This window comes from Tyto alba, unplaced genomic scaffold (genome assembly GCF_018691265.1).
Source record: "Tyto alba isolate M040663 unplaced genomic scaffold, T.alba_DEE_v4.0 Super-Scaffold_33, whole genome shotgun sequence".
Classification (NCBI taxonomy): Eukaryota; Metazoa; Chordata; class Aves; order Strigiformes; family Tytonidae; genus Tyto; species Tyto alba.
The window spans coordinates 763,722-791,368 of record NW_024881308.1 but is presented as its reverse complement, the minus strand read 5'-3'; the positions used below and the strand labels follow the sequence as shown (position 1 = coordinate 791,368).

Here is a 27,647-nt window from a genome sequence, read left to right as displayed (position 1 = left end):
CAGTCTAGCAGCTGGAGCATGATGATACTGCATTGGCTATGAGCCCTTCGCAGCTCCCTCCCACCCTCCCCATGCTAAAGGCCCTCAGCCCACCGTCTCCATGAGCCAGCGCGGGCTCCTGCTCTCACTTGTTACAGTGCTGTTTGAGATGCTTCTTGTAGCTGTCGTCATGCAGGACGACCTCGGGGTTGCACGTGGCAAGCCAGTCTGCGTTCTTTATCTCGGGAAGCAGCATCTGGTTCTTTGTCTTCTTCCCCTTCCTGCCTCTGGGCACCGGTGCTGACAAGCCTGTAACAGCAAGTGGCAGCCAGTGAGCACCATGGGCACCGTGGGCCAGGCTGGGCACTGCCATGAGGCACCTCTGATGCCCAGGCAGGGCAGCAGAGCTGGGAAGCTGAAGGAGGCTGTGCAAAGCTCCTGGCTGCAGGTCGATGAGCCAGTGTGAGGAAAGTGCACGAGGTAAATGCAGAGCATGGAAGGCTCTGTCTCCAAGGAAAATTTGGGGATCACCACAGAAACTGAATTGCTGTGAGTTCACAGTGCAGTGGTGAGCCCAAAGGATAACACAGCCACTTGATGTATAAAAATATCACACTGAGGCATGGAAGGGACCTTGGTTCTGGGCCTGGCTCTTAAGAGCCTTATCTAGATACTACAGCCAGCTCTAAAGTCCACCCTGTGGGGACAACACAGTGATTTGGGACAAGAGTTCAAACAAGCTCCCAAATGGTCAAAGACCAGAAGACAATCCTGATGTAAGGGTTGTTTCCTATTCTGTGCATCAGGAGGAGGGCTGAGTGGGAACCAGATCACTGCAGGGGGCGTTTACACTTTGCAAAGATACTGAAGGGAAAAGGAACACAGTCACATCTGGCTGACAAAGATAAAATGAGATCCAGTGGCTGAAGCTGAAAATTAAACACATTTTCAACCTTGAAATAAGATGCGAGTTCACATCAGAATGTGGAAACAACTCCTGGTGGGGTCACTATTATTTGAAGTCTTCCGAGAGGGATGAGCCGCCTTCCTGGGCAGCCACTTCTGAGGCATGGTCCTGCAGATGTCCTCTCCTGCCTATGTGTGCAAAGAGGAAAGCGGTGCCTCAGCAGTCCCATCCCATCTGTCCAGTCTTGTGACACCAAGGAAGAAGAGAGAGTGTCACCACGTCCTCAACACCTGCATAAAGTTTGCAGCTCCGCGACAGGGCAGGGGCTCCAGCCCAGGTGGCTGCTGGAGGCCTGCAGTGGGCACCACGGCTCCTGTCCCCAGCAGTGATTTGGCCTGATGATCTCTGGGCAAACACTGCTTCCTCAGCAGCTTGGCCTCTTCCAGGACAGCAGAGCCCTGAGCTGGGCTGCCTGCATGCTGGGCTTACCCCTCATAGCACGCAGATACGGGATTGAGGAGGAACAGTCCCAGGATGCACTAGCAAGCGGTGGAGGTTGCTGTTGCTTTCTGCACATCACGGAGACCCGGAGCACGTCCTGCCTGGTCGGCTCTCTGCAAACTCGAGTGGTACCTCCAGGCTCCTTGGTGAGCCACAGCAGGGCCTGCTGTTGCAGCTGCTTCACGCTGAAGGGTTCTGCTGTCCTCCAGCTCCTGAGGTTAGGCTAGATGGTTTCATTGTTCCTCTGGCCAAGACCACATGGAGGTTTTACAGGTGGGAAAAGCCATTCTGAAGAGCTGATGGAGAAGCTCCTAATTGCTTCCCTCTGCTAAATATCCAATTTTATTGCTGCTCTTGCACTAAAGCATTTCTGACCCACCACTGAAACTGTGGCTTGTTCATTACTTGGCATTATCTAAATCAAGCCCATTCATATCAGTCAATTTGTTTCTTACTCTTGCTCTGCTCCCTATAGGGCTCTCGAGCCCAGTCCCAGCACCGCTCTGGGCAGGGCTGTGTGACAAGGGCAGAAGACAGCACTGTCAGAGTGGCCCACATTGTAGGAGGCGATTGGAGTAACTTCAGGAAGCCACTGAAGGCCACATGCTCGGATCTCACACTGTAAAGCTAGCTGGACATTTCCAGAGAGAAATGGTGATGTCAGGTTTTAAGCACCAAGTAACATGCAGCATGCTCTCAGGGCTCAGCAACAGCACTTCAGCACAGCCTTCCTCGTGTTCCACCACCTCAAAACAGGAGCCCCAGGTTTTGGCCTAGCTCCCTGATGCCAAAATCAGGCTGGAAGGTCCCGGCTACTCACCTTGCACCACACATCATAAGCACACAACAAGCAGCACACAGCTGTGGGGCTCTGCTCACCCTGAGGGAGAGCCATGGCCTCCATCAGCCGGCCCTCCCAGCACAACTCACCTGTCCTGAAAGCTGCAGGATGCAGGCCCTGTGCTGCTACGTCAGCGCAGAGTCCTTGGACACGGAATGGGCAGTGAATACGTGTCCCAGGCCACAACCCTCCAGCTGATCCAAGGAGCCAGCACCAGCTCTGTCTTCATATCATTAAAGACAAAAGCCACTGCGACTGCACGATGCTGTTGCATGGTGGGCTCTATTTGCAGTGCTGCTCCTGCCCCAGGGGATGCTTACAGAGAGCAGACACTGCACTGCAGGCAGCGGGGTGAATCTGCAGTGCCCCACGGCCCAGGCAGAGCCAGACACAGTGGGAGAGCAGGGCTGGGGATGGCTCTGGGTGGCCCATGTCTGAAGCTGAGGATACACCAGAAGCCTTCACCCAACAGAATTCAGGTGCAATCACAAATTGGGCATGTGGTGTGATATGTTGACCTCACACACACTGGAAAGTACTCGTATGAGTCCTCTGAACAGGGAGGGCACAGCCAAACATGAGATAAAGGGTCCTGATAGATGGAGTGAGAGAAGGCAGCATCACCTGGGTAGGATCCTGCATTGCAGAGCTCTCAGGACCAACCAACGACACACCTCCACACATCAGGGCAGGTACTGCAGACCAGTATGTCTGGGACAAGAACCAAGATGAGAGGAAACACAAGCTAGGCACCTGGGGTGAGGTGGCTGCAGAGACCGCACCACCAGCTTCCCTGGCACAGCCACGAGTGCTGTGCCTGATGGTCTCAGCTGTTGGCATTAGGGCTGAAGCTGCCAACAGGCACAGGTAGGGTCCCTGCACAACGATCCACACTGTGTCCTGCCATGCCCTGAGGAACAGCCAGACACATCTACGCTTTGAGTGGAATAAGCACCCTCACACCTATCACACCCAATGTGTTCATACCGTCACCAGCACCCCATGAGCTCACTGCCTGGGGTGTCTCCCCATGTGGGGGAACCCTGACAGTATTCACAGGCCATAGAAAACTTAGTAACGCCCACTTGAGGGTAGGATGGCATCTCTGCTCCCACTACAAGGCTGTCTCTGCACCAGTCATGGCAATGGGAGCCAGGAAACAGCTGCCCCCACCCAGCCAGCCCCTGCTGCTGGCTCTGAGGGTCAGTGTGGAGGTCAGTCCCACGGCAGTGACTTCCTCTGTGCAGAGAGTCATGGTGCTCAAGCACAACTGCTTGCTGGCTGTGTCAGTCAGTTCTGCTTTGAATTGTGCAGCCTCGGTCTCGTAGGCTGGCACAGTGGCGACAGGTACAGGTGCAATGGCAGAGAGAACACGCAATACCTGAGTGATTCTGCAGAGCCTGGTTCTGGCCGTCCTTCGTTGGTGTAATGAGATCCCAGATAAAACTCTTAATCTTCTCATCCCCCTTGTAGTGTTTGACGCAATAGACCAGCAAGGCCCGACAAATCATCTCCATGTCCTTCTCATTCAGGTGCCACTTGAACCGCCCATGGGTCAGGATATCTTTCCATCGTCCCCAGCTGGAACAGCAGGAACACAGAGTAAACACTCCTGTGCAACTAGAGACCTCAGTGGCACTTCTCTCCAGGAGCTCGCTCAGGGGCAACAGCCCTGCCAGCTCCCCTGGATAGGGGTGTTCTGCCCCCGTGCTATGGGAACAGAGAGCAGGAGAGGTTTGCCTAGGACTGAACAGGGCAGAGGCAGGAGCAGACTCTGGAAGTGGCAACTGCCAGCTCATGCTTTGATGCCCCTGACTCTCCTTCTACCACAAATGTTCACTTAGAGCCCAGATCCAACCAGGGAGGTCACTGCTGGAAGGAGGGCACACTGCAAGGTGGAGGGACAGAAGAAAGAGACTGGGGCAGCCCATGTGTGCACTGGGGCAGCTGGAGGCTGTGGATCTGCAGTCTGGGAGGGGGCAACACTCACCCAAATATGAGCAGGTTCTTCTCCACACGGAAGCACTCAGCCCGCAGGTACCGCCGTGTCTTCTCATTGAAACGCCGCGAGCGTGTGGGTCGCTCGTCTGAGTCACTGTCCAGCTCAGAGAACTCCATCAGCTCGTCCTCTTCGAAGGAGTTGTAGTGTTTGGTTTGCTTCCGCACCCGGGGCCTGTCAATGACCAGGCTCTCCTGTGAGGAACAGAGAATAGAACATGGTATGGTGTGGGCAAAACCACCTGCCTTCCATCAAGGCACAGAACATCGTCTTTTCCACACTGCCACCCTGCTCTGCTCATGCCTCTGGTTCCCGGCTTGCCAGCCCCGTGACTAGCAATCACCTTCCCACTGGGATACCTGCTTCAAATTACCTGCATGTGGCTCTGCCCACACACGAGACAATTTCTGGCCAGCACAAAATTCAGCCTGAATGACGGCAGGCTGAAAATCAAGCCCTTTGGGTTCAAACTGCTGACAACCAGCAGCTGATTCAGCTCTGAATCATACTCCTGGCTCTCCCAGCACTGCCTGCGCTGAGCGCTGTGCTGGAGGCGGTGTAATTTCTGTGTTGGGGGGATAGGTGGGCTGGAAGTGGAAAGGCAGCTTCCAAAAAGGTGCAGGAGGGAGCAATATGAAGTTAAATAGCGTGTATCTGCCTCCTCTCCTTCCCCCCGCCCTGTTGAATGAATCCATGTCATCTAAATCCACCTGGATTTCAAGCACACAGGACACACATACCCACTCTTGCCCTCTCTCATTCACTCTGCTACAGCAGTGAGCTCTGCAGCACTGCGGGGCCTCCCTCTTGCTGCTGTCTAACACCATCTCTACAGTGCTGTTGCCTTAAGTGGAATTTTGGCAGGTCCCAGGTCTGCACTGAAGCTGGCCGCAGCACCCTAGGCTTGATGGAGGAGCCAGGAGAAAGGCTCAGATCGGAGCCAAGCCCACGAGCTCAGCAGGACAAGCCGAGAGGTGGGACTCCATCTGTCCACTCCTGCCTCCTGACAGGCAGAGTTTCCATCTCAGCTCCATCTCAGCACTCAGCTAGGGAGCTCCTTTCATGGGCCGAGCAGACAGAGGCTGAGAACAAGGATGCTGCCCCGGGGAGATGCTCCCCAGAGATGTGTGGGGAACATGCGGCAGCTCTGCTAACCAGGCCAGGAGAAGCCAAGCACTGGCTCACCAGAGCTCCAGCTGCCACATTTGCCCATGGCTGCTGCTGGGAAGGCACCAATTTGCCAGTGAGGGCAAGAGGCAAGACTCTGGAAGCAGTCTGCAACCCTCTCACCCGGACATGGTGACAGGCATGCCAGATCCACCTGGCTTTACTTCTTGTTCCCATCCCTGAAGGCAGGACAGCAGGGCCGCAAACACTGACGGAAGGAGGAGTGGCACAATCCAAACCTGTCCCCACTTGCTCCACCAGGCCAGGAGAATCCCTGGGCAGCTCCCTTCATCTCTACTCATGTTCAGGTTTTAGAGAGATTTGTTTCTCAAGCAATGCCTGGATATTGACCTACACAGTTTTCAAACAACCCCTCTGGCCTGGGTGTATGTGGCTAGTGTTCAGTGGGATACGGAAAACACCCAATAGGCAGCATGAGGAAGCACTTGACACTGTAAGAGCACAGGGAAGTAACAGAGGAATGTCCTCTCACAACATCCCTTGCGGTGTCAGGGCCAAACCAAGCTGGCCTGGATGACCTTGCTTGCACCCTCCTGCTCAGAGAAGGTGAGAAGTGGAGCAAGGGGGAGCATTTGTAGACACTATGCAGGTCTGTGTCCCTCCCCTGAGGCAGTGAGTCCCTGGCAGTCCCTTCCCCAGCCTGCTCTAACCTAGGACAGAGCTCTGAGACTCAAACCAGACCAAGCATCCTCACGCAGCAATGCTCTGACAAACCCAGTGCCACTGCCATGATATTCAACCTCCTTGCAACCTGCCTTCGTCCGTGAGCACAAACGAGGTGGGGAAGCAGCTCAGCACCTCACAGCCCTCACAGCATTGTTGTGTTCACCAGAAAGAAACACTTCTTGCAAAGAGGTGCTGCCTTCCAGCCAGTACTGGCTCCAGCCCAGCCAGTACACTGATTCCTCTACAGTATCACAGTCCAGTGCTTGCCCAGCAAGGGTCCCCAGTTCCAGGGGTGCCCTCATATCCACAAAGCTGGTGAGAAGCTGGGACCTGGCTGAGGGTGCCAGTGTGCCTGACACAAGCCAGCAGTGTCTCAGCACTGTCATGCAACTGCAGCTCCTCAAAATCCTCCTGTGCTGCTGCTGGAACCCATACATTAAATGTTACGAATAAATCACAGAGAAGTGTGGTTATTATTTATTACCTTGGCATTGAACAGGACCATGTGACACACAACCAAGTCCAGGGACCTGCCTGCTCTGATGTTACCTGCTCCCCGCCAGCCTCAACTAATTGCAAGGCCGCTTTGCTTCTAGGTCACTAAATGGCTGGACTCGCTGCTGGGTTGAAGGCTCCCTCAACAAGCCCACAGATGCTGTGGCCCTGCGCAGGGCCTGGAGGGCCAACCGGGGAGAGGAGAGGGAGCCCAGGCCAGCGGGTGCACTCGCACGGCCTCCTCTCTGCCGGCTGTTGGGAGAGCTTCACCACGACAAACACCACCTCCTTAGCCATCGACACCTGGGGTGGTGGGAGCCCCAGAGGCTGCAGCGAAATGAATGTGCCTGGCACTGCGAGCTCCAGGGACTGAAGGGCTGGAGTATACAAACTCACGTCAGCTCACCAGGCCTCCTCCAGAGCTGCCAGGCCAAATGCCCACCCCTGCCCAGGGTGCCAGGGCTCATGTGGACTTGCGTTTGGGCTGGGGAATAGTTACACAGCTTCCCCCAGGCGTGGGAAGAGCCTTGTTCACCTCACCAATTCCCAGCCACAGCAAAAGCTGGCACTTGGGTCCCTTTGTGCCCTGCCAGGGCGCACGGCATCTTGGCCCTGGTGTGCCTTGAGCTAATGAACATCTTTGGGCTTGGTGAGACAGACAGAGAGCTGGGAGATCAGAGCTGGCACCTGGAGGGCAGCACGGGACTGTCCTGGTACTGCTCCATGATAGAGCCCCAGCTGCCCAGGCTGCCAGCACTCAACCTGGCTGGCAGTGGGAGGCACTCGTGCCTGCCTGTGCTGTGGGGAACTCTGACACAGCTCTGTCTCACACACAGGCAGTCACATCAGCCTGCTGGGTTCACAGGCATGGCATTGCACAGCCTGTTTCAACCTCTCCTCCCCTCACATACTGTCAGTCTCAACTGTCACCTCTAAACCAGGCCTGGGAGTAGCTGAGAACGCAGACTGAGCATTCTAAATAATACGTAGACATGGCCCAACATGTGGCTAAACTAACTGGGGATTTAGCCAGCACACGAGTCAGTCTTCCCTTGCAGTAATTCCTGATGCCTAACACGTATCCCTTCGCGAGCCCAGAGGAAGCACACAGATCCTGCCTGGAGAGCACACATCGCGGTGTCAGATCGGTTGTGGGGCACACAGGCCATGAGATAGATCCTACCTTTTCATTCTTGGCGTCTGTATCAAGCTCTGCTATCTTGGCCCACTTTTGCCAGAAGTTGGGGTCATCTAAGGAAATGTCAGTTCTGTTTCCTGATGCTACGAAGCTGGCCTGGGAGTGAAAGAAGAGGAGTGAACAGGATGCAGCCCACCATCCCAGTGTGCTTTGTCCCATTTAGAGATCCCCAACACATTTGCCTGCAGCACAGAGTCTTGCTGCCATGGGGTGTTACACCCCATGCTGATACATGCCAGAGTGCTCTTTGCTCAAGGGAGCTGAACCCCGCTCTTCTGCTGTCCTGCCTGATCTGTTGGAAACGGGAGCCTGGGCTGTGTCACCCGTAAGAGGAGGAGGGACAGCTGGCCCTTGGTGTCCACAGCAGACACCAGCCACAAGTGTGGCACAGAGCTGGCTCCTCAGGCTCTCTCCTGGGGGGATGGCAGGGCCTCACAGCACCCAGCTTCAGGCATCGTGCAGGCCAGCAGCTGGGTCCCACCACTCCCCTGGGGGTCTCCCTGCAGAGCGAGGTTCCACGGCAGCAGAATAGTGAGGCTGGAGACAGAAATAGGCTGTGCTGTGGGAGGGCTGTGCTGAAAGTATCACAACTCCTTCCTCCACCACCAGCAGCCCAGGTCTCTACCTACATTTCTGCTCAGCAAAGCACCACACCGAGGCAGCACCAGTGTCCGGAAGGGCAGGGGAGGTGACAGACTCCAGATGAAATAAGCTTAGTCCATGAGTAGGTCTGCCCAGCTCAGGACTGAATCTCACCCAGGCTTTGAACTCATCCATCCTCCCCAAGGAGAGGCCTGACGCTGCCCACAACAGCTCTGGGCATGGCCTGCTGCCACAGTCAGGAGGCCTCAGCCCATCAAAGAGCAAGCCCCCCACCCTGCAGTGCCCTGACTGGGACCCAAGAGCAGCTCTGCATCCGTCCGCACCGCTGACCCAGTGACAGAGCACACCCTGGCACTGCCTGGCACCTGCAGGACAGCCCCTGCTCTGCCTTCTCACCAGCCTGAGCCGGCTTCGAAAGGTAAGATGAACCCTCCTAGGCAGCCTCACATCACCCACCCCCTTCTCAATGCTCTGCTGACCACCAGTGAGACAGGAGAACACGCTGCTGCCATGCCCTAGCAAGGTCTCACTTCTGGGTGCAGTGGGACAGGCAGGAGAACTTGGCCTCCGTGCAGACATTGTCTCATCACGTAAGAGGTCAGAGGCCAGCCCACCACTACTGCCCTGAGTACTCCTAGCGTGTCCCCCACCACTCCAAGGGGAGTGCCCCTTCCCTCCCAGTGGAGCACAGCACACCTTGGCAAAGGTGGAGCCCTTCCCCTCAGACTGGATCGTGATGGTCTGTGTCCTGCGCTGGAGGATCTGATCAATGTCTTCCTCACAGAACTTCGATCCTTCGTCCTCCTCATCCATGAGAGCACCATAGGCACCCTTCCGCAGCAGGTCCTCCACCTCCATCTTTGAGAGCTGCTGAACCTGCCCAAAACACAGGGGCATCACCAACCTGGCCAGCCACCCTGGGCATTGCACAGCAGGAGAAGGCTTTTCCCTCTGCCCCAGGAGGGAGGGCAGAGATGCCCCAAGGCAACCCAGACCTCCTGCTGCTACAGCAAAGAGGTCACTTTGAAACACTGCCTCAGGGACCGTCAGGGATGTCAGTCGTATCACCCAGTCACAGCACCACACCTTCCCCAAACACCTGGCAGCGCCAGGCCAAGAGCAGCAATGTGAGTGGGTGGGACTGGGCTCTCCCCCCCCAGAAGCCGGCTCAGGTCTCCACTCCAACAGGGCAGCGACTTGCAGGGGAAGAAGGAGAGCTCTCCTGCAGCACTTCCCACCCAGCCCCACTCTTGACAGCCAACCTACCCCATTGGTGCTGCCCTTGCGGTTGATGTCCTGCAGCACAGCCTTATCCAGGCCCAGCTTCAGGCTGGCCTTGTCAAACATCTCCCGCTCATAGGAGTTCCTGGTGATGAGGCGATAGACTTTCACTGCCTTGCTCTGCCCGATTCGGTGGCAGCGAGCTTGAGCCTGGGAGTGCAGAGGGCACAGTGAGTCCAGCAGCATCAGGACCACGTGGCTTGTGGCACCCTGCACCAGCACCCACCACTCACCCATCTGAGGCAGTCAGCTCCCACCCTCCACAGCACCCTCATCTAGTGCCTCTGGCTGACCTGACAGGGCTCTGCCAGCAGGTGCTGGTTAGTGCTGGCCCTGCGCAGCTGTGAAGAAGGAACTGGAGGCTCCTGCACGCCCAGGCAAGGACACGGGGCTCAGGCTGGAGCCTTGGCTCTCTGCAGATCTGGGGCACCCAACACTTCACTCCCTCCAACGCTAGGTATGGACAAAGTGTTGCCAGGTCTGCAGCCCACCCATGCTTTTAGAGCCACACTGTGATCTCCCCCACGACGTGTCCCCTCTGCCCGTGCTCCTGCCAGCCCTCCCAGCACAGCACCCCACGCCCAGTGCAGCTGGGTGCTGCTGCCCTTCTCTCCCTGGCTGGCACGAGTGATGGAAGCCATCCTGCAGGACGTCCCAGCAGCCTGGCCCGGCCCCAGCCCATTACCTGGAGGTCGTTCTGTGGGTTCCAGTCTGAATCAAAGATGATGCAGGTGTCAGCAGCCGTCAGGTTGATGCCCAACCCGCCCGCCCGTGTGCACAGGAGAAAGACGAAGCGATCCGAGTCGGGCTTGCAGAAGCGGTCAATGGCAGCTTGGCGCAGGTTCCCGCGCACCCGCCCATCAATGCGCTCATAGGTGTACCTGCTCCGAGAGGGGAAGAAGTGAGAGCAGGGTCACGGCAGGGCCTGAACCGGCTGCGGCTTACAAACCCCTTCTTCCTCCTTCCCCTGGGCTGCGTGTGAGCACACAAGCAGACGGGACTTACTGGCAGGACCTGTGAAGGCTCAGGCCCCATCAGCCTGTGCACATTGTGGTTGTTCTCAAAAGTCATTCCTCTTACGATGGTAAAATCATCACGACCCCATGCACAGTGCATGGATATAGGGCTCATGGGAACCAGGACCAAGGGAAGGGCCTAATTCCATTTGGTCACTCCTAGGACCAGCCCTGGGCAACGCAGAATGGGCAGGCCAGAGCTGCCCAGCTTTGGGGTCTCTGCACCCACCAGCAGTAGCCTGTAACTCGCACCCTTTGGTACATGGGCACAGAACGGCCAAATCCCCACCCTGGGCTGTTTCCACTCTGTATCTACAGTGCAGGATGGAGGTGATGTGGAGGAGCTGTGGTGAATGCTGAAGCCATACTAACCGCCTCTGAATGAGATAGTCTTCCAGGATGTCAAGGCAGCGCACCATCTGGGAGAAGATGAGCACCTTGTGCCCACCAGCAATCAGCTTGGGAAGCAGCTTATCAATGAGAACTAGCTTCCCGGCCGCCTGGATCATTGCCTGCAGCTGGAAGTCTGGTGCCTCTGGGCTGTGTGTTTTACGGAAGTCTTCCAGGATCTTCTCCTCTGCCCCTGCCAGGTAAGAAGGGACATGAGCTCTTGAGGCTGGCAGTGCAGCTGCCCCCAGCCTCCCTTCCAGGGCAACAGCAAACCACCACACAAGGAACAGAACCATGCTATCAGATCTTGGGGGATTGGCTAGAGACCTTCAGAAGCCCCTCCACTCCTGTGACTCCACTCCTTCCTCAGGACTTGCACCAGCTCTTGGCTTGTTTAAGCCAGGCTGGGATGTTGGGGAGGGTCCTGTGCCAGAACACCCCCAAACATAGTGAGTTTCACAAGACTCTGAAGTGCCCACCAGCAAGCAGCACTTGTGGGGAGCTGGGCTGCCCATGAGGGCAACAAGGCAGCTCACTGCATCCTGTGCTGGGCCTGGATGCACAATCACACCAGCAGCAGATGGCACGAGGGCCTGAGCTGGCTCCCAAGCTGGGTGAGCTCTGCAGGTAGTGACCAGTAAGTGTTGCAGCGATGTCTGCCCCCTCCCCATACCTCCAGTGCACAGCCCTCACCATTGATGAGATATGGGTGATTGCAGCACTTCCGCAGCTCCATCATGGTGTTGATGAGGTTGGGCATATTGTGCTGGTTGGCACCTTTGGAGAGGAATGAGAAGTTCTTCTCCAGGATGGCCCGGTAGTATTTCTTCTGAATATTGGTCAGCTCCACCTCAATGATGGTCTCCTGCTTGGGTGCCAGATTCTTCTCTACATCATCCTTCAGCCGTCGCAGCATCATGGGCTTCAGGATGGACTGCAGCTTCTTCACCTGCCAGAGCAAGTGCAGAGATTCACTGCCCTTCCTGCGTGGCAAGCACATGGTGACAACAGCGGAGGGGCCTGCAATGCTAGAGCCTCCCCAGGCTGGAAACCCACTACAAATGACCTGAAGCAGCTGCTCTGCTGACAGCCAGGACAACTTCAGGGTCTGGCTTCCTTGGGGCAGGCATGTGAGTGACCAGCCCTGGGCCATGAACTCCACACACTTCTGCTGCTGGCAGCCTTGGGTAAATGTGTCTGCTGCAGGAGGAGAGTGGAGAGCTTTGATAGCAGCTGAGATAGTTGCTCCATGTGCCTGTGCCTGCTCCCTCAGCATGATGATCTTTGTGCAATCTCCACTTAAGCCAGACATTCAAATGGCAGCAAGACAGCCCAGGGGACTGAGCTGCTTTCCACAACCCACACCCAAGGGGAGCTTTGGAAGACAGCTCTCCAGGGGAACCTGATGAGGGCGACTGAGACATGGACTTACTGATCTCCTCACTCCCCCTACACTCCTGTTGGTCTCAGGGACAGACCAGGTGGGAACGCCGGGTCAGCTGTGCTACCCAGGCATGCAAGGGGCAGTAGGGAGCTAGGTGGGGAGCAGACCACTGGCTTGGCACAGGCTGGTCTCCTCTCTCCAAAGCAGCCTTGGGGACTCTGTCACAACTTTGCTTCTGGCATGAGGAGTCCTATTCATTTCCATGAAGCACATGTCTGAGTGCGTGCCTGGCTTGGTGTCCCAGTGGCCTGTGCTAACAGTCATCAGCATCACTCTTCTAGGTACCTGCTCCTCTGTCTTCAGGTCTCCAAACTCCTCCAGGAAGGCTGTCTCTGAGGGGAACTGCTGTGGCTCCAGGAAATTCAGGAGGCTGAAGAGCTCCTCCACTGAGTTCTGCAGGGGCGTCCCTGTCAGCAGCACCTTGTGCTCCTGGGTATACACAGAAAACAGGTTGAGGGCTCAGACCCACTGGCTGGGTCCAAGGGGTCCTAAGAGCGCAGTGTTCCTTGTCTTCCAGCCTCAGGAGCACTCTGGGTGGCCTGGGGGCACATATACTCCCCAAAAGGCTTCCCTGGCCATGGTGCCAGCCCTGACCCAGCCACTGCCATGTAACACTGTCTTGTGGCTCCCAGGATGCTCCCATGGACATGTTCCAGTCCAGCCCTGTGCAGCAACAACAGCCAAAACTGAGAATCCCACACTGTCCCCATGCTTCAGGCCTGCCCTGGCACAAGACCCTCAGGCAGGGCTGTGCTGGCACTGGGCAGGGATGCTGACAGAGCCCAAGCCTCCGTGCCCCCATCTGGGGGCAGGATATCTCTCTTCAGGGCTTGGGTAGAACAAGAGGGAACGTGGCCCAGAGCCATGTGATACTGAAGGGCATCAGGGACCTACTGCTAGGGCAAGCATGAGCAGAGGTCCAGACAACTCCCGAAGATCCTGGGGTGTGAGGAGCGGGTGACCCCTCAAGGAGAAGGCACTGCCTTCCATGCGCTGACACCACAGGCTCTGGTTTCAGGCACCACTGGGTGCTGCCTCCCAGGGTGCACCCGCCACTCTGTCCCAGCAGTGCCAAAGACTTGGGCACTCGCTCACTGCTCAGGCTAATCCTCCTGCCCAATCTAATGCAGGGAATGTCCCCAAGAGTCACCAGCTATGAAAGAAGGGCAACGGTAAGGTGGGAGGGTCCCACACAACTTGTACAAAGAAAGGTGATGGTTACTAACAGGGGCCAGCAGCAACCTCGCTTTCCCCTGGACTGCTCACATCCCAGCAGGGACCTGCACAAGCCAGAAGGTCACAGGAAAACAGCGGGGTCTTTGGGAACTCGAGACATAAGACTAATAATTTTTGAAGGCCTGGCCCAGCTACAGGTGGGTGTGATGGAAGCTGGGTAGGGCTGGGAGATCCAATAGATCTGATGGCCGTCAGTCCAGCAAACAGCAGCACTGCCTTTCCCAGGGCTGGAAAGAAGTTGGACATCCAAATTCATTCCTCAGAGCAGCTCATTGATCCCTTTTTCACTACACAGAGTCCTGCACCCCCATCCCTGGCATGGGCTGGTCTCATGTTTGCAGAGCATTAATAAGCCAGCTTGAATACTGCAGCCCTGCTCACTGCAGGATACAAGGCATATCACAGCCAGTGGATGCTGAGCACTGGTTAGCAACTGTGTCTGTGTGCTGCAGCAGTCCAAGCTGTGCTGCAAGGCCAGGCAGTGCACACAGATGGGAAGGCATGGGGGGACTTGGCCTGCTGTGGGTTAATATTCCACTTCAGCAAAAAGGAGTTTGTGATGGCTGCAGGGCACCAGTGCCCCATCCATGAAAGGGTCCCCCCATCACTGGCACTGCTTCAGCAACCTGATGGGTCCTGGACGGTTTTCCCTCTGACAGGGGGTTCTCAGCCCTGGCACTGGGCCTGAGCAGCTGGCAGTGGCATCTGACTGCTAGGCATGGCCATTCCTGGCCCACCCTGTTCTCACGTGAACCTGGGCAGGACATGCTCACCAGGGCCATGAGCTTCAGCCCTTCAAGGAGTTTGCAGTTCCTGTTCTTCAGGCGATGTGCCTCATCAATGACCACGCAGCGCCACTGGATCTTCTTCAGCTCTGGGCAGTCGGCAAGGATCATCTCAAAGGTGGTGATAACCACCTGGAACTTGAAGATTCCAGGAAGAGGGTTACCCTAGGAGACATAAACCATATGCAGCGCTTGACTCCTGCAGGACAGCAGGACATTGTCAGACATCCTGTCAACATATCAGTGTTAGCATCTGGCTCCCGTCCGGGACTTGCCCAGATCCATCTCAAGTAGCGGGCAGGTTCCTGCAAGCCTCCTCGATGGCTGGAGGCTGCATCTCTCCAAACCAGACACTGCTTCAGGGCAGACAAACAGGCCTGGACAAGAACTGAGGCCAGGGCTTTGCTGCATTTTCCCGTTTCTGCATGAGTTGGGCCTGTTCTTCACTCATATACAGTGCACCCTGAGCCCGTGCCAGCAAAGGGGTCTTAAAAGATCACCCTTCCCTCTCCAGATGAACCAAGCTCCACGTGCAGCTCAGTGCCTCCCAAGTAAAGGAAGCCAGGGCTGGGGGACACATCCCGGGAGAGTTATGTGCATCAATCACCTGTGTGTCTCTGTACACCATCTCATACTGCTGGATCATTTGTCGGCTGATCTGGCTGCCATGGTACACGATGGCATTCATCTCCGTCCAAGTGCGGAACTCCCTCTCCCAATTGGTGATGGTGGACAGAGGTGCGATGATGAGGAAGGGGCCATGGATGCCCATCAGGAATATTTCTGAGAGGAAGGTGATTGACTGGATTGTCTTCCCCAGCCCCATCTCATCAGCCAGGATGCAGTTCTTCCTGCAGAGAGGGACAAGGGTAGGTGAACGTGTCTCTCGGGCAGAAACCACCCTGTTGCCAACTCCTCAATGGGATGTCAGGCACATCACCTCCACCCACACCTCTGACTCTGCAGCACGGAGGGTGGGGGGACATTGGTACAGTGGCCCAAACTGGTCTGGGCAAGCCAGACCATCCAATTTCTTGCAAGATGATGGGCTCAAAGTCAGTGTGAAAGATGCTGTCCTTTGGGTGCACACTAGCCAGTGAAAGATGCATCTGATGGCCTGCTGCAGCTGAGAACATGCATATTCCTGTACTCCTGCCACAGGAATGGGTCACCAGCAGTCTGGCCAATACCAAAAATCACATTTATCATAGGCCCTTAGCTAAGCCCTAGTATCTCCAAGACTCATCAGCATTTACAAGGCAGAAACATTTCTAAAGACTCAGTTGCAAAGCTAGAACACACACAGTTTTTCTGGCATCTGCCTGACAGCCCCAGCACTGGAAGGTCTCAGAAGCTGCTCTGTCAGGCCCCTACTGTCATCTCTGCTGCCCCAGCTCTGCCGCTCCTATGACTGCACACACCAGGGCCCCACTGCCAGCAGGTCTCCCTGTGGGAGCACAGGGCTCCAGCCCCTCACCTGTTATACCAGTTAAAGAGCAGCCAGTTCATTCCCTCCAGCTGATACTCCCGCAGCTGGTTGCTGTTCTTATACTCCCGGGACTTCTCCAGTTTCTGCCAGGACTCAGATGCTGGGCGCTCCTAGGAGGAGAGAGCAGGAGCAAGGTCCATGGAGAGGAAGAGGCGAATGCTCAGTAAGGCCAGACCCCGCTTCTGGGCCTGCGCATCAGGACACCACTCCAGGACAGTCATTGACAGTTGATTCACAGCAAGGTCTTGGCCTCTGGATCCCACCCTCAGATCCTGCTAACTAACCCATCCAGAAGGGAGGATATGGGGCTTGCACTGCAGCAGCAGGGACAAGAAGGCCAGCACTGCTGGACCTTGGCAAGTCACAGACAGTCCCTGCCTGCCCAGGGCAGTGAGCTGCCAGCTGGGTACGTTACCTCTGGGTACGTTACCATGTGCTTGATTTCTGGAGGGATCTGGAGGGCTTCAAACTCTTTAATCTTCCCTGGGTCAACATCCTCCTCCAGCTCCCAGGTGCTCTCCTCGTAGGGCAGCGAGCACCACTTTACCAGGTAGTGAGTCACCTCCTGCAGCGTGGAGAGACAGGCTCAGAGACTGCACAGGGCTCGTGGCCGCTCAACCCCAGCAAGCAGGCACACACTGCGACTGATGGTGAATCACAGGGACAGTCAGTGACCCTCCATTCATCCCTGGGCCAAGGGGTCCCTGGGGACAGGTCTCAGGCTGAGCAAGGCTGGGAAGGCCTCAGGGTGCTCAGAGATGACCTGTGATGCATGTGGTGGGTCTGGGTCTCCTGCCAAGCCTTCCTCCCTCCACGGGGCAAGCAAACGATGCAGCCACTGACCTCCCCAGTGTCAGGGTCCTTTGTGTGAGCCACCTCCAGAATTCGATCTACCTCCACGTAGTCCGGGTTGAACAAATCCTCATCAGGCTGCAACAACAAAGAGTAAAAAGAGGTAAGTTCAAGGTGATTCCAGGGTTAAACAGATGGTGGGCATGAGTAAACAGCTGTGCTGCAGGGCATCTGTCTCCAGGATGCTGCTAGCTGTGCACAGCACACCAAGTGCTCTAGATGCAGGTATGTGACAGCTGTCTCTGGGCAGGGAGGACACAGGAGCCCTACAGAAGGCAAAACTCTTGCTTTAGAGCGGCCACAGGCTCCATGCTGCTTTTGCTGGGAGGCAGGAATGTCCTTTCCAGCCCACTTGGCCCCAAGGTACAAAGCCCTGAGCTGTATGCTCCAGCTTATGTGCAGCATCCAGAGCCATGACTGACACAGCACAGAGGCACCCAAAGAACCCGATGAAGTCTAGACCTCTGCAAGGGATGACACCTTGTTCTCTGTCTCTGCCCTTCTCTCTCCCCACTCACAGCTCAGCAGTCACCAGCAGCAACCGCTCATGAGGCAAGGGGCTCATCTTCCTGCCAGGAACACCTGGGGAGGAGTTGGCTTTAGATGAGCAGTGGTCCTTAGTGACACATTGGCTAGGGCTTGGAAAGGAAAAAAACCACTTATATGTTCACAGCTCCCCAAGCCCCAGTTAGTCACAGAAAAGAGCATTTGCGCCTTGCTAAATTGTTAGTGGTACAGTGTGTTCCAACACATGCTTTTTCTTTGCATCCTGGGAAAGACCCCAAACAGACTTGGGAGTGAGAAATTTGACACACACCCCCAGCTTTCCAACTAGTTCCATGGAGAAATCTTCACAGCCTACTGGCCTGATTTCCACTTGTAAGGGGCAGTTTGAGGAGATCCAACAACTATCTCTGGAGCAGCAAGATAAATTACAGAAGACCTTTCATATTAAAGAAAATTAATCTGCTTATAGAGCAGAGCAGGCAGGAGCTGCCCTAAGCCCAAGTATTTATAGCTCCCTTTCTCCCATAGCATCTCTGCTCTACCATGAAAGCACCTCCAGCACAGCACGCTGCCCTCTCCCACATTGAGCAATGCTTCCAGGGTTGGGAAGTGCCTCACAAGGGACGTTTGTCACCCTGCCCATAACCTCTGACAGTGACATCACGAGTTTTGAGGGCACTGCCATGGCCCCGCAGCTCCAGCAGCCTCACCTGCTCACCCTCTTGTGCTGTGCCCTGGTTCAAACCAGCCTGGAAGCTTGAGGGGCCATGCTGCTGCCCGGGGCATTGCCATGGTGTTGGCAAGAGGGCAAAGGCAGGGCTCTGGGCAGCACCCCGGCATCACTGAGCTATGGCAGAGCTCAGGCAGGGCAGGCACAGCTGCACAGTGAGCCCTGCCTGCCCACTTCCAGCCCTGAATTTTGGCCCTGGTGCTGGTCTCACCTGGGCAGGGAGGTGCCATAGGCAGCGCTCAGCCACTGCACCCGGGCCCAGGTGTGCTGGGGTTGTGTGCAGCTGCTTGCCACACTCAGCTCTCACCTCTGTAAAAATATGCTTCATCTGAGCCTGCTTGTTCCGGAATCGCTTTATCTTCTGGGAGATCCTGGGGTCCTTCTCCAGCTCCTCTAGAGTTGCCCACTTACAGTGGAGGTAGGAGCTGCAGAGGAAGAAAAAGAAAAAAAAAAAATCAACAAAACGTGAACAAAGAGGCATTTGGGCCCAACCCCATCCACCACACAGACCAGCAGGGATTTCCCAGTGACCCAGAGAACACCCAGCCTATGCCTTGCCATGTGAAACCCCAAACAGGAGGAAGCCGTGGCCCAGGTCCAGGCCAAGACTGAGTTCTGCAGCTGCAGCCGCTTTCCCACTTCCCACCATCAGGGCTGGCTCAGGAGGATGGGGGCAATGGGACAGGGATGCTGGTGCTGCAGCTGGGGATGAGATGGAGGTGGGAACACAAAGCCCTCATTCCTGCATGCACAGGGCCCACTGCTGCAGCACAGAGCACCACAACACCGCACGTACAAGTTCCTGTACTTGACGTAGAACTCCTCCATCTCAAATGCCAGGCCTCCAGGATGAGCCTGAAACCAAGGGAAGGAGAGTTAGTGACAGTCAGACCCTGTGCAGAAACTGAGGGACATCCTCTGTGGCCTGGGCACAGACAGGCATCTCCTGCCCAGCCCCAGGCTCCAGCGAGGCTGAACCCCACGGACGGCGAGGATGGCCAGGCACTCAGCGTGCTGCCTGCCCCAGAGGCTCAGTGGCCCTGGACAACGTGGTGTGAGACCACCCTTGAGCACAGGGGACTCAAACACCTCCTGGGCATCAGCCCAGACCTTACTCCTCTCCAGAGGCTTTCTGGTGCCCAAGGCAGGAGAGGCACCACATTGATCCCCAACTCAGAAAGGTGCCAGTCTGGGCACGCCCCAGCAGCACCCTGCGAAGTGCAAGTGCAAGGACAGCATGGCAGCACCAACTACTGCTACGTCTCATGTCCCTGCCATTCAAGGCAGGCAGGTCCCATCTCTCCTCTGCCCTGGGACCTCCAGCCCCACGGACATCTCTGCCACTCACCTCCTTCTGCACCATCCTGGAGGCAAGGATCTTCTCAATGATATTGGCATCGTCCTCGGGAGGCTCCTGGGGACAGGAGAGCAGAGTGCTGTTTTCCCAGCTCATCGCATGACTTGGCCCCTGGCACCCTCCCAGCACCGAAGGGCTGCTTGATCCTCCTCTCCCAGTCCACCAGCCGGGCAGGCAGAGCTGGCACAGCAGGAGCTGCGAGAGCTGTGCTTTGGGGAACCTTTGCTGGGTGTGAGGGTGCAGGCGCTGCCAGCCCAGCTATACTCACTCTCTGCCTGTGCTCCCTGGGCCAGCAAGGCCACAGCACTGTCGTGTTTAGCTGTGCACATCCTTCCAGCTAGGCCACGGCAGCCAGAGAGGGTGACAAGTCTCCCAGAAAAGAGCAGGGAGCTTGGGCACTTCTGCCCCAAGACTCAAGGAAGGAAATACGTCAGAATGGGCACTTCTGCTCCCAGCCACTCTCCATGCCAGACCTCTGACCTCCCTTGGCATTTATACAATCCTATAGTGTTGGGTGGCCCCAAGGGCCCCAGCAGAGCAGGTAGCAGGCCTGCTGGGCCCTGCCACAGGCATCGTCCGCTGCTGCCACCTGCCCACAGCCACAGGACATGGACAACAGTACCTCAGCCCCACAGCTGTCCATGTAGTTCTTCCCATCAGGCTCAAAGTGCCACCTCCTTCCCTCCGCAGGCTTTGACTTTGCCATGAGGTAATCACTCCATGAGGCTGCAGATACCTTCTGCTGGCCACCTCCTAGCCCCCCACCCCACTCCCTCACGCTGAGCGCACAAGCTTTGCTGGAGGTGGCCCTGACACTGTCCTGCTTCCAGCTCCAAGATGGCAGGTGCAGGGCAAGTGGGGAGGTTGAGGCTCTCCCGGCTGTGTGCTGTGGCAGGACCAGTCCCACTAAACCCCAAAGGACAAGAGATCCGGGTTTGTGCCTGTCTGTGCTGTAGCAGGAGAGGTACGGCAAAAATAAGGGGAGGGGACAGACAGCAAAAATGTGGAGCTTGCTTGAGCAATAGAAATATCAGTTCCACCCTGGCTGGGAGATGATGGCAAGGCAGCAGGAGGAAGAGCAAAGTGCAGAGCAGCAAGGAGGACTCTGTTCATCCCCTTCAGATGGAGGAAGGCCCTGGTCCAAGGCAAAGAAGACCTGAGATGTCCCTTTACAGACTAGAAAGACCCCTCCAAGAAAGGCATAGGGCAGGCTGGGGAGGGACAGACAGCCAGGGCATCCCACACCACTCACCCAGAAGGGTCTAGGAAAGCCAAGGCAGTGCCCAGGGCTGCAGCAACCCCTCCATGCCACAGCCTTCAGCCAACATGCTGCCTCAGCATCCTCCCTGTGGTGTGGGGCAGGATGCTGGACCCAGCACAACTCACTGGGCGGGTTAACAGCAGCTCTGTCTGGGCCGCTCAGCTGCAGTCCTGTGGCCCAAAGGGAGATTTCTGCCCTATATGGGAAGGTCTGCTCCACATCAGGGTAACACCGGGAACACACAGAGATGCTCCCCCTGCAGCCACTGTGCAGTGCCCCTCTCCCCATGCCCAGACACCCACCCTGGCGCTCCTGAGCTCCAGCTTGACCCTGGCCCAAAGGGTTTGTGTGAATACAGCCAGGGGCACTGTGCTGCCATCACAGCCACCTCCAGCAGGCTGTGGCTGGGAGCTCCAGGCTGACCCACGGTCCAGCCAGCTTACACAGGTCCATGCCTCATTGCTGACAGCCTGCAGCCTGCCAGAGGAGCCCTACACCACTCCAGAAAGCTGCTGAGGAACATGGCCAGGATCCAGGGAGGAAAGCTGCAAGTCCAGGCCATGGGAAGAGCAGCCCTGAGGCCTCAGCACTCCCATCTTGCCCTGCTGGGTCAATCCCAAGGCTGGGAGCAACCACAGCCAGACCCAGCCAAGCCTGCTGGCAGGAGCCCAGAGCAGCCAACTCAGCAGGGAGCCTTGCTGCTGTCAGATACCAGCCTTAATAATTCATCTGGAGCAGGACAAATAGAAGTGGAAGTCCAGGACCAAGAGGAGAGCAGGGTGGCAGCACAGACACATGCCAAAGGCAACCCGTTCCTACCCTGCTGTTTTGAAAATCTCACTTTTAGAGATCACTGCCTGGAGCCCAGCTGGGACATGGCCCAGGGCAGCAGCTGAAGCAACACCCGAAGTACTTCCCTGTGCAGCAGCCCTCTGGGCAAGGCAGGGAGCATGAGGCCAGGTCTTATTTACTGACTTAACAACAGAGCTGACTAATCCCCACACCAAAGCCTTGTGAAGAGGGGAATAGAGAGGGACACAGGAACACTATGAAAACAATTAGTGGCCATTATTAATGTCTGGCAGTGACCAGACAAAATGACACTGGTGACCAGAGAGAGGGAATGAGCTGCAGGATCCACTACAGACCAGCAGGAAGGAGCTGGCAGCACCCACCAGGGGCCAGTGATGAACCAGTGGGCAGGGGAGGCAGGGCAACAAGGCCCAAACTGCAGTGACACTGGCTGGTCCCTGCCATGCTGCCCAGATCCCTATCATGCTGCCTGGCAGATGCAGCTTGGCTGGCTGGCGTCACTCTGGGCATCTCTCTGCTCCGAGGCACCAATGGAGAGCAGCAATGTGGGCAGAAAACAATGACCTGACACCTATAAAGCCCTCGGCTGGCAAAGCCAAAATAATACACTAACCTCACAGACAGGAGCTACAGAGACAGGAGCCAAAGGTGGGCATGGGCAGTGGGTGGGTCATGCCTTCAGGGACATATCCAGCTATACAAGATGTTTCACAGGCCTTAGTCTCCAAGCAGAAGGGGAAAGTTGGACCTGCACGCCTCTTGCCCATCCCTTTGTGCACTCACAGTCCCTTCAAAGCCAGCGTGAACCCTCCCGGACAGGCACACTCTCACCCCATTCTTGTGCTGTCCCCATTTCCTTGAACCTCATCACTGACATTTTTGGGACACCCTGCGGGAGGCAGGAAGCCCCATAACCCCAGTCCCACACCCAGTCATACCTCTGCCTGCCATGCCAGAGTAGAGGCGGAGAGCGCAGAGGTTCGCCCCGCTCCCAGCACAGCTATTGTCTCGCCATCATCATCCACCACCTTGAAATCCAGGTCTTCATTGTACTTCCTCCTCTTCACTTGCCGTCCTGAGCGGCGTTTCTGTATATGGGATGAAAAAGGCAGTCATGGGGGACATGGACAGACCAAATACTTCCTCCTTGCTTAAGCGGAGGAGAGGAAGCCCCAGGACTGCCTGATCTCCAGCCCACTCCCTGTCCTAGTGGGATGGAGGTGGTGGGAAGAACAGGCAGCCCTTGGAGGCAAAGCCATCACCGCGGTGCTGAGGTCTCCATCAATGCCTGACCCAATCAGCCCCATCAATCCCCAAGACCTGAAGCAGAGGAGCCCTGCAGAGACACACGCAGCTTCCCAGCCCTGCAGGGCTGACCTGCCTCCCTGTGCTGTGCTGGGAAATAGGAGTTGCCAAGAGCCATGGAGGAGAGGGAAACTCAAGGCTGAGGGATGTGCAGTGTCCAGGGCAGCAACGTGAACCCAACCCAGGGCCATCAGCTGACTTTAAGCAGTGTAGCTGGCAGATCGTGGCCCCAGAGGGGAGCCAGTCCTGAGGCTGGGGTCTACCAGCCACACTGCTGCAAATGCTCTCTGAGCCCTAGGGCCCAGCTGTTCTCCCAATCAGAGGTAACCAGAATTTCCCCCCACCAGCAGCCAGCCAAGGGCTTCGGACATACCTGGCTGTCGGCCGACTCTGCAGACTCCTCTGGGCTCTGCATGGATGGGCTCAGGAGATCCTGATCCAAATCCAAACTGTCCACTGGTATCTCATTTTTCCTCTTCCCTTTCTTCTTCTTCTCCACAGGGGTGTCCTTGCTGCCAAGACAGAGTGACAGTTAGATCTTGTCCTAGGGATCCTGGGGGAGAGCCAGCAGACACCTACACAGGGCTCTGCTTCTACTGGATCACTCAGAGGCAGCTCAAGGCTCCTGGGGCCTCCATCCAATTCCAGCACACGGGGATGAAAGGGTCCACCTGTCCTGGCCTGGTGTGGGGCAGAAAGGGGCTGGGAGTTCCCACCAGCCAGGGGAACAGCCCCACGGGGGCTGTAGGAGATGGGGTTCAGCTCATGGCCAGCCCTCACTGCTCCTTTGGCATGGGGAGCCTGGATGTGTGAGGTCAGGATGCTCTGGATAGTGGCTCAGGTGTAACAATGAGCTGGGGGGAACAAGGCCAGCCTCTCCCCTCCAGGCACGGAGACCCCTTCCTTGGACCATGAAGTCTTCAGAGTGAAGGCAGGTCCTGCACCAGAGCACATAAGCCTCTGCCCCAGCTGGGAGACCGAGACAGGGGCCTATGTCCAGCACAGGCTCAAGGAGGATCTCCCCAATGCCAGCCCCAGCAGACCAGGGCAGTGAGGTGCCTGCTCTGGGCAGAGTGCTCACAAACACATCCCATGCCAACGAAAGGCAGGAATACAGGTCAGCAGCTCCAGAGGCAACCCATGTCCTGGCACCCCAGAGACAAACCTTCTAGCCCAGCCTGAGAAGCACTGCCAGCCACCTCCTGAATGCGTCGCACAGTCCTGCCAGACCGCGGTAAACCTTTACACCAGCGTTGAAGCAGAAGCTGCTCCAGCTCATGGTTTGTCTTCCCTGAGCCACAGCACTGAGTCCCCATCTGAGACAGCAGCCGAGCAGACACTGCCTTCAGCCACAGGGAGTTAAGCCCTATGATTGCCACGAACATGGGGAGGATGGAGGTCCCAGGCTCCCACCAGTGCAATGGCCCACCGTGGTGGTCATCACTGCCTCCAAGGGCCTGCTGGGAGGCTCTGACCCACCAGGCAACTGTCCTCTGTGCTCACGTCATGGAGGGGATTTGGGACCTGTCCCAGGTGAATCCCACCACCTTCCTGCAAACATAAAACATGCAAAGATGCAGCAGAGCCCCATGGCACGCTCTCAGGGTCAGGGCCATCCAGCCCCCCGTGGCACCCAGCACCCACCACAACCTGCCCATGCAAGGGAACACGTCCAGAAAGCACCAGGGTAATAAACAACCACTCCCAATGGGCCCATCCATCCCTACCCTCTGCAAGGGTAAGATTTCTTAAGGGAAAGATTTCAAAGAGCTAGTGCCTGTCCCTGGGCTGAGCAACATCCCCTCCCTTACTCACAGCCCCACCATCCACCCCCTCCACATCCCAGACCTGCACAGCAGCAGAGGAACAATTAGTTTCAAAGCTATGTCAAGGTTTTACTCTGTTTCATGAGAAAAATCACTGCTTGCCTGAGACCAGCAAAACCCAAGCAGTTACAAATCTGTTGCTCAGGCCACAAATGCCCTGGCTGTGCACCTGTGCTCCAATTAGAGCCCTTGAAAATACACTGAGAACACTGCTTCCACCTAAGCAATAACTCCCAAGATATTGATTTGTAAGTCACAATTAACAGCTGCTTCATTCATGAACCAGTAGTTGGCTATGATTAGAAATAATTTAGAAGAAATTATGCCACCATTATCTGCCACTTAGAGGACTCCCAGCAATCACTTCATCTGCATGGAGTGCTTACCCTGCCTGCCGCTTGTCTCTCCCTCCACGTGCTACCAAGTTCCCCCAGCCCACCTCCCCACCTCTGTCCCAGGCAGTGGGCACAGGGGGACATACAGCCCTGCAGAGCTTCCACGTTGACACCCATGGGTGCCTCCACCCAGTAGCTGCTCCTCCCATGGGTGGTTGACCCAGAGGCCAAGGCAACAGTCCAAGAAGAGGCTCAAAGAGGGGCTGCAAAGGTGGGGAAGGTGAAGGGAAGACCCATGGGCTGGACTTCCCAAGCAGCAGGGATGGACCAAGGTCCTCCTGGAAGGTGCAGGTGAGCAGGAGGAGGCACCATGGGCTCAGGCTCCACTGTGACAGGGCATCAGAAAAGCACAGAGCTCTGTGGCACTCCCGAACTCCCACACATAGTTTCTTCTGGCTGCATGATGTGTTACAGAGTTATATTAGTTGGTCTTTTTTGCATGAAGTGACCTCTTCACCAGGGCTCCACATGCTGGACCCCAGCACAGCAAGCGGATACCCCTCCAGCACCTCTCCTGGTACCCCCAGACCCTGTCCCTCTGCTGCAGCCTTCCTTGGGCCCTTGAGGAGCCCTTCCCTCATCCTCCCAGCACCGTCTGCTTGATCTATCCATCCCCATCTGCTCCAGCTCACCCCACAACATGAAGGCTTGGCTTCCTCACGTGCAGAGCCTCAGGCTCGAGGAAGATCAGATGTGACAGCACTGCACGTCTCAAGGACCTGCCAGGGACAGAGCACCCAGTTCTCACCCTGCTGAGCTGCCTGCCAGCCTGGTGTGGGAGCTTTGCTGCCCCACACCTTCTTCTGTTCACCACCAGCCCACGCCAATGGCACTAATGTCTGCTCTGGTGCTGGCTCCGCAGCCTTGGCCTCTCCAGCATCTGGCTGTCAGCAAGCTCACGGCAGGGCTGTGGAAGACCTGGGGCTCAGTCCCCACCCTGCACATGTATAATGCAGGCAGCCACGGTGGGAAGGAGGTAGGCAGATCCCACAGACCCTTGGATGCCCATTCTGGTGTCCACTTTCAGGAAAGTGCCCTTGAGAAGCTCTACCAAACTGGTGTTTTCTAACAAATAAAGGTTTTGCTGAAAATTTCCCAGCTGGCTCCAGTATTAATCCCATTTACAGTAGAAATATATTAAACCTATGGAATATTTACAGTACACGAGGAGGCCCCAGCTCCAATCAACAGGCCTGCTTTGTACTGGACTCTCCAAAACCACCGATTCTCCCCATCCATGACAGTAAAGCAAATGACACTGGTGCTGTTGAGACCTGTTCTACTATCTACACACATTCCCAATTAAAAAGAAATCAGAGCTTCTGGCCAATCAGCCTGTTAATTAAAAGGATGAGGAATTACTAGAGGCAGTGGTGTTGGGCTGTGTAGTACAAGGGAGTCCTCAGGCCTCCCCCCGCTGCCAGCCTTGGCTGCCAGCACAGCTCTGCAGCCACAGGGGAGGGACAGGTCCTGCTACCCAGGAGGGGGAGATGGTATGTGCTTCAGCATCCTCCCAAACTTGAGCTGAGGGAAGGCAGGCTGCCAGCCCCCAGACATGCAGGGACACTCGCTTGCACAGAGAGCCCAGGGTCAGGTTCATCTCACTCGCATACCCTCCGCCTGGGCCCAAAAGCAGGTATGACAGGCCCTCTGCCACACACAGCACCTCACTGTCCTGGTGAGACACCTTCCTAAGGTCCCTCTCTCTGTCCCCCAGGACACTCAGCACAAAGGCCAGGCCAAGAAGAGGCCAAGACTCTTTGGTGCTCTTCTGGATCTCGGGTCTCACAGGGTCTCATCCCCAAAAGGACACTTGTCTAGCCTGTCTCTGCATGGCCCAAGAGCTCATCCTGGCCTCCCCACCAACCATGTCCAACATTCAGCACAAGGAGACTGCGCACCCTGCAATGTTGTGGCCCAGTGTGGCTCTCTCAGCTGAAGCTCCTGACACCCCACAGCCCCATCCACGCCAGGCACGGAGACAAGGTCACGTCACCACCCACCTGCTCTTCTTGGGTCTTGCTCTGGGGGAAGGCTCAGAGCTGCTCTTCTTGTCTTTAGGTTCCTTGGGGCCTTTGGGTTCCCGAGGTTTCCGGGGTTTCTTGGCCACCTCCCTCTGCTTGGGCTCCTTCGGCTTCTTGGGCTCCTTAGCCTTTTTAGGCTCTTTTGGTTCTTTAGGCTCTCTCCTCCTCTTTGGTTTCACCTCCACAGCTGCTTTTTCTCCCCCTTCCTGCTCTCCGTTTTTCTTCCGTTTCTTCTTCACACCCGTGCCCCCGCCCCCACTGTCCTGCATCCCGTTCTGGGTGCTGGTCCGCTTCTGGGGAGCCCCATCAGGCTCCTCCTCCGGGCACTGGCACTGGCTGCCTGTGGCTGTGACCGTCACCTGGCGGGACACCTCGTCCTGCTCCTCGCTGCTGGCAAAGGGGTCCTGCGCTTTGCACTCCCAGGCATCCGACATTGGGGAGCGGCTCAGCGCTTTTAAGCTTGGCAGCTGCAGAGAGAACAGAAAGGCAGCGTGTAAAGCTAATGCCACATTAGAAACAGCAGGCATTCTAGGGGAGCTGCAGCCCCAGCAAGGCTCTA

At 56.5% G+C, this 27,647-nt stretch overlaps 1 protein-coding gene across 10 annotated transcripts in view; it reads right to left on the bottom strand.

Annotated features, from left to right (window-relative positions):
• Positions 1–27,647, bottom strand: part of CHD6 (chromodomain helicase DNA binding protein 6) — a 93,315-nt gene that overhangs the window by 22,452 nt on the left and 43,216 nt on the right. For 6 of the 10 annotated variants that reach the window (XM_042801092.1, XM_042801093.1, XM_032992938.2 and 3 more), the window contains 21 exons: positions 27,068–27,555; positions 23,217–23,355; positions 22,477–22,626; positions 19,456–19,521; positions 18,904–18,962; positions 18,415–18,532; positions 16,862–16,948; positions 16,434–16,583; positions 16,007–16,128; positions 15,137–15,380; positions 14,518–14,694; positions 12,794–12,937; positions 11,758–12,013; positions 11,047–11,257; positions 10,344–10,539; positions 9,644–9,808; positions 9,074–9,253; positions 7,760–7,870; positions 4,219–4,421; positions 3,607–3,809; positions 129–288 (listed from right to left, as the gene is read on the bottom strand). In XM_042801092.1, the coding sequence (XP_042657026.1) occupies positions 129–288; positions 3,607–3,809; positions 4,219–4,421; positions 7,760–7,870; positions 9,074–9,253; positions 9,644–9,808; positions 10,344–10,539; positions 11,047–11,257; positions 11,758–12,013; positions 12,794–12,937; positions 14,518–14,694; positions 15,137–15,380; positions 16,007–16,128; positions 16,434–16,583; positions 16,862–16,948; positions 18,415–18,532; positions 18,904–18,962; positions 19,456–19,521; positions 22,477–22,626; positions 23,217–23,355; positions 27,068–27,555 (3,629 nt within the window). The remainder of the gene's footprint in view (positions 1–128; positions 289–3,606; positions 3,810–4,218; positions 4,422–7,759; positions 7,871–9,073; positions 9,254–9,643; positions 9,809–10,343; positions 10,540–11,046; positions 11,258–11,757; positions 12,014–12,793; positions 12,938–14,517; positions 14,695–15,136; positions 15,381–16,006; positions 16,129–16,433; positions 16,584–16,861; positions 16,949–18,414; positions 18,533–18,903; positions 18,963–19,455; positions 19,522–22,476; positions 22,627–23,216; positions 23,356–27,067; positions 27,556–27,647) is intronic. The other 4 variants (XM_032992944.2, XM_032992946.2, XM_032992939.2 and 1 more) reach the window with 3 other exon arrangements.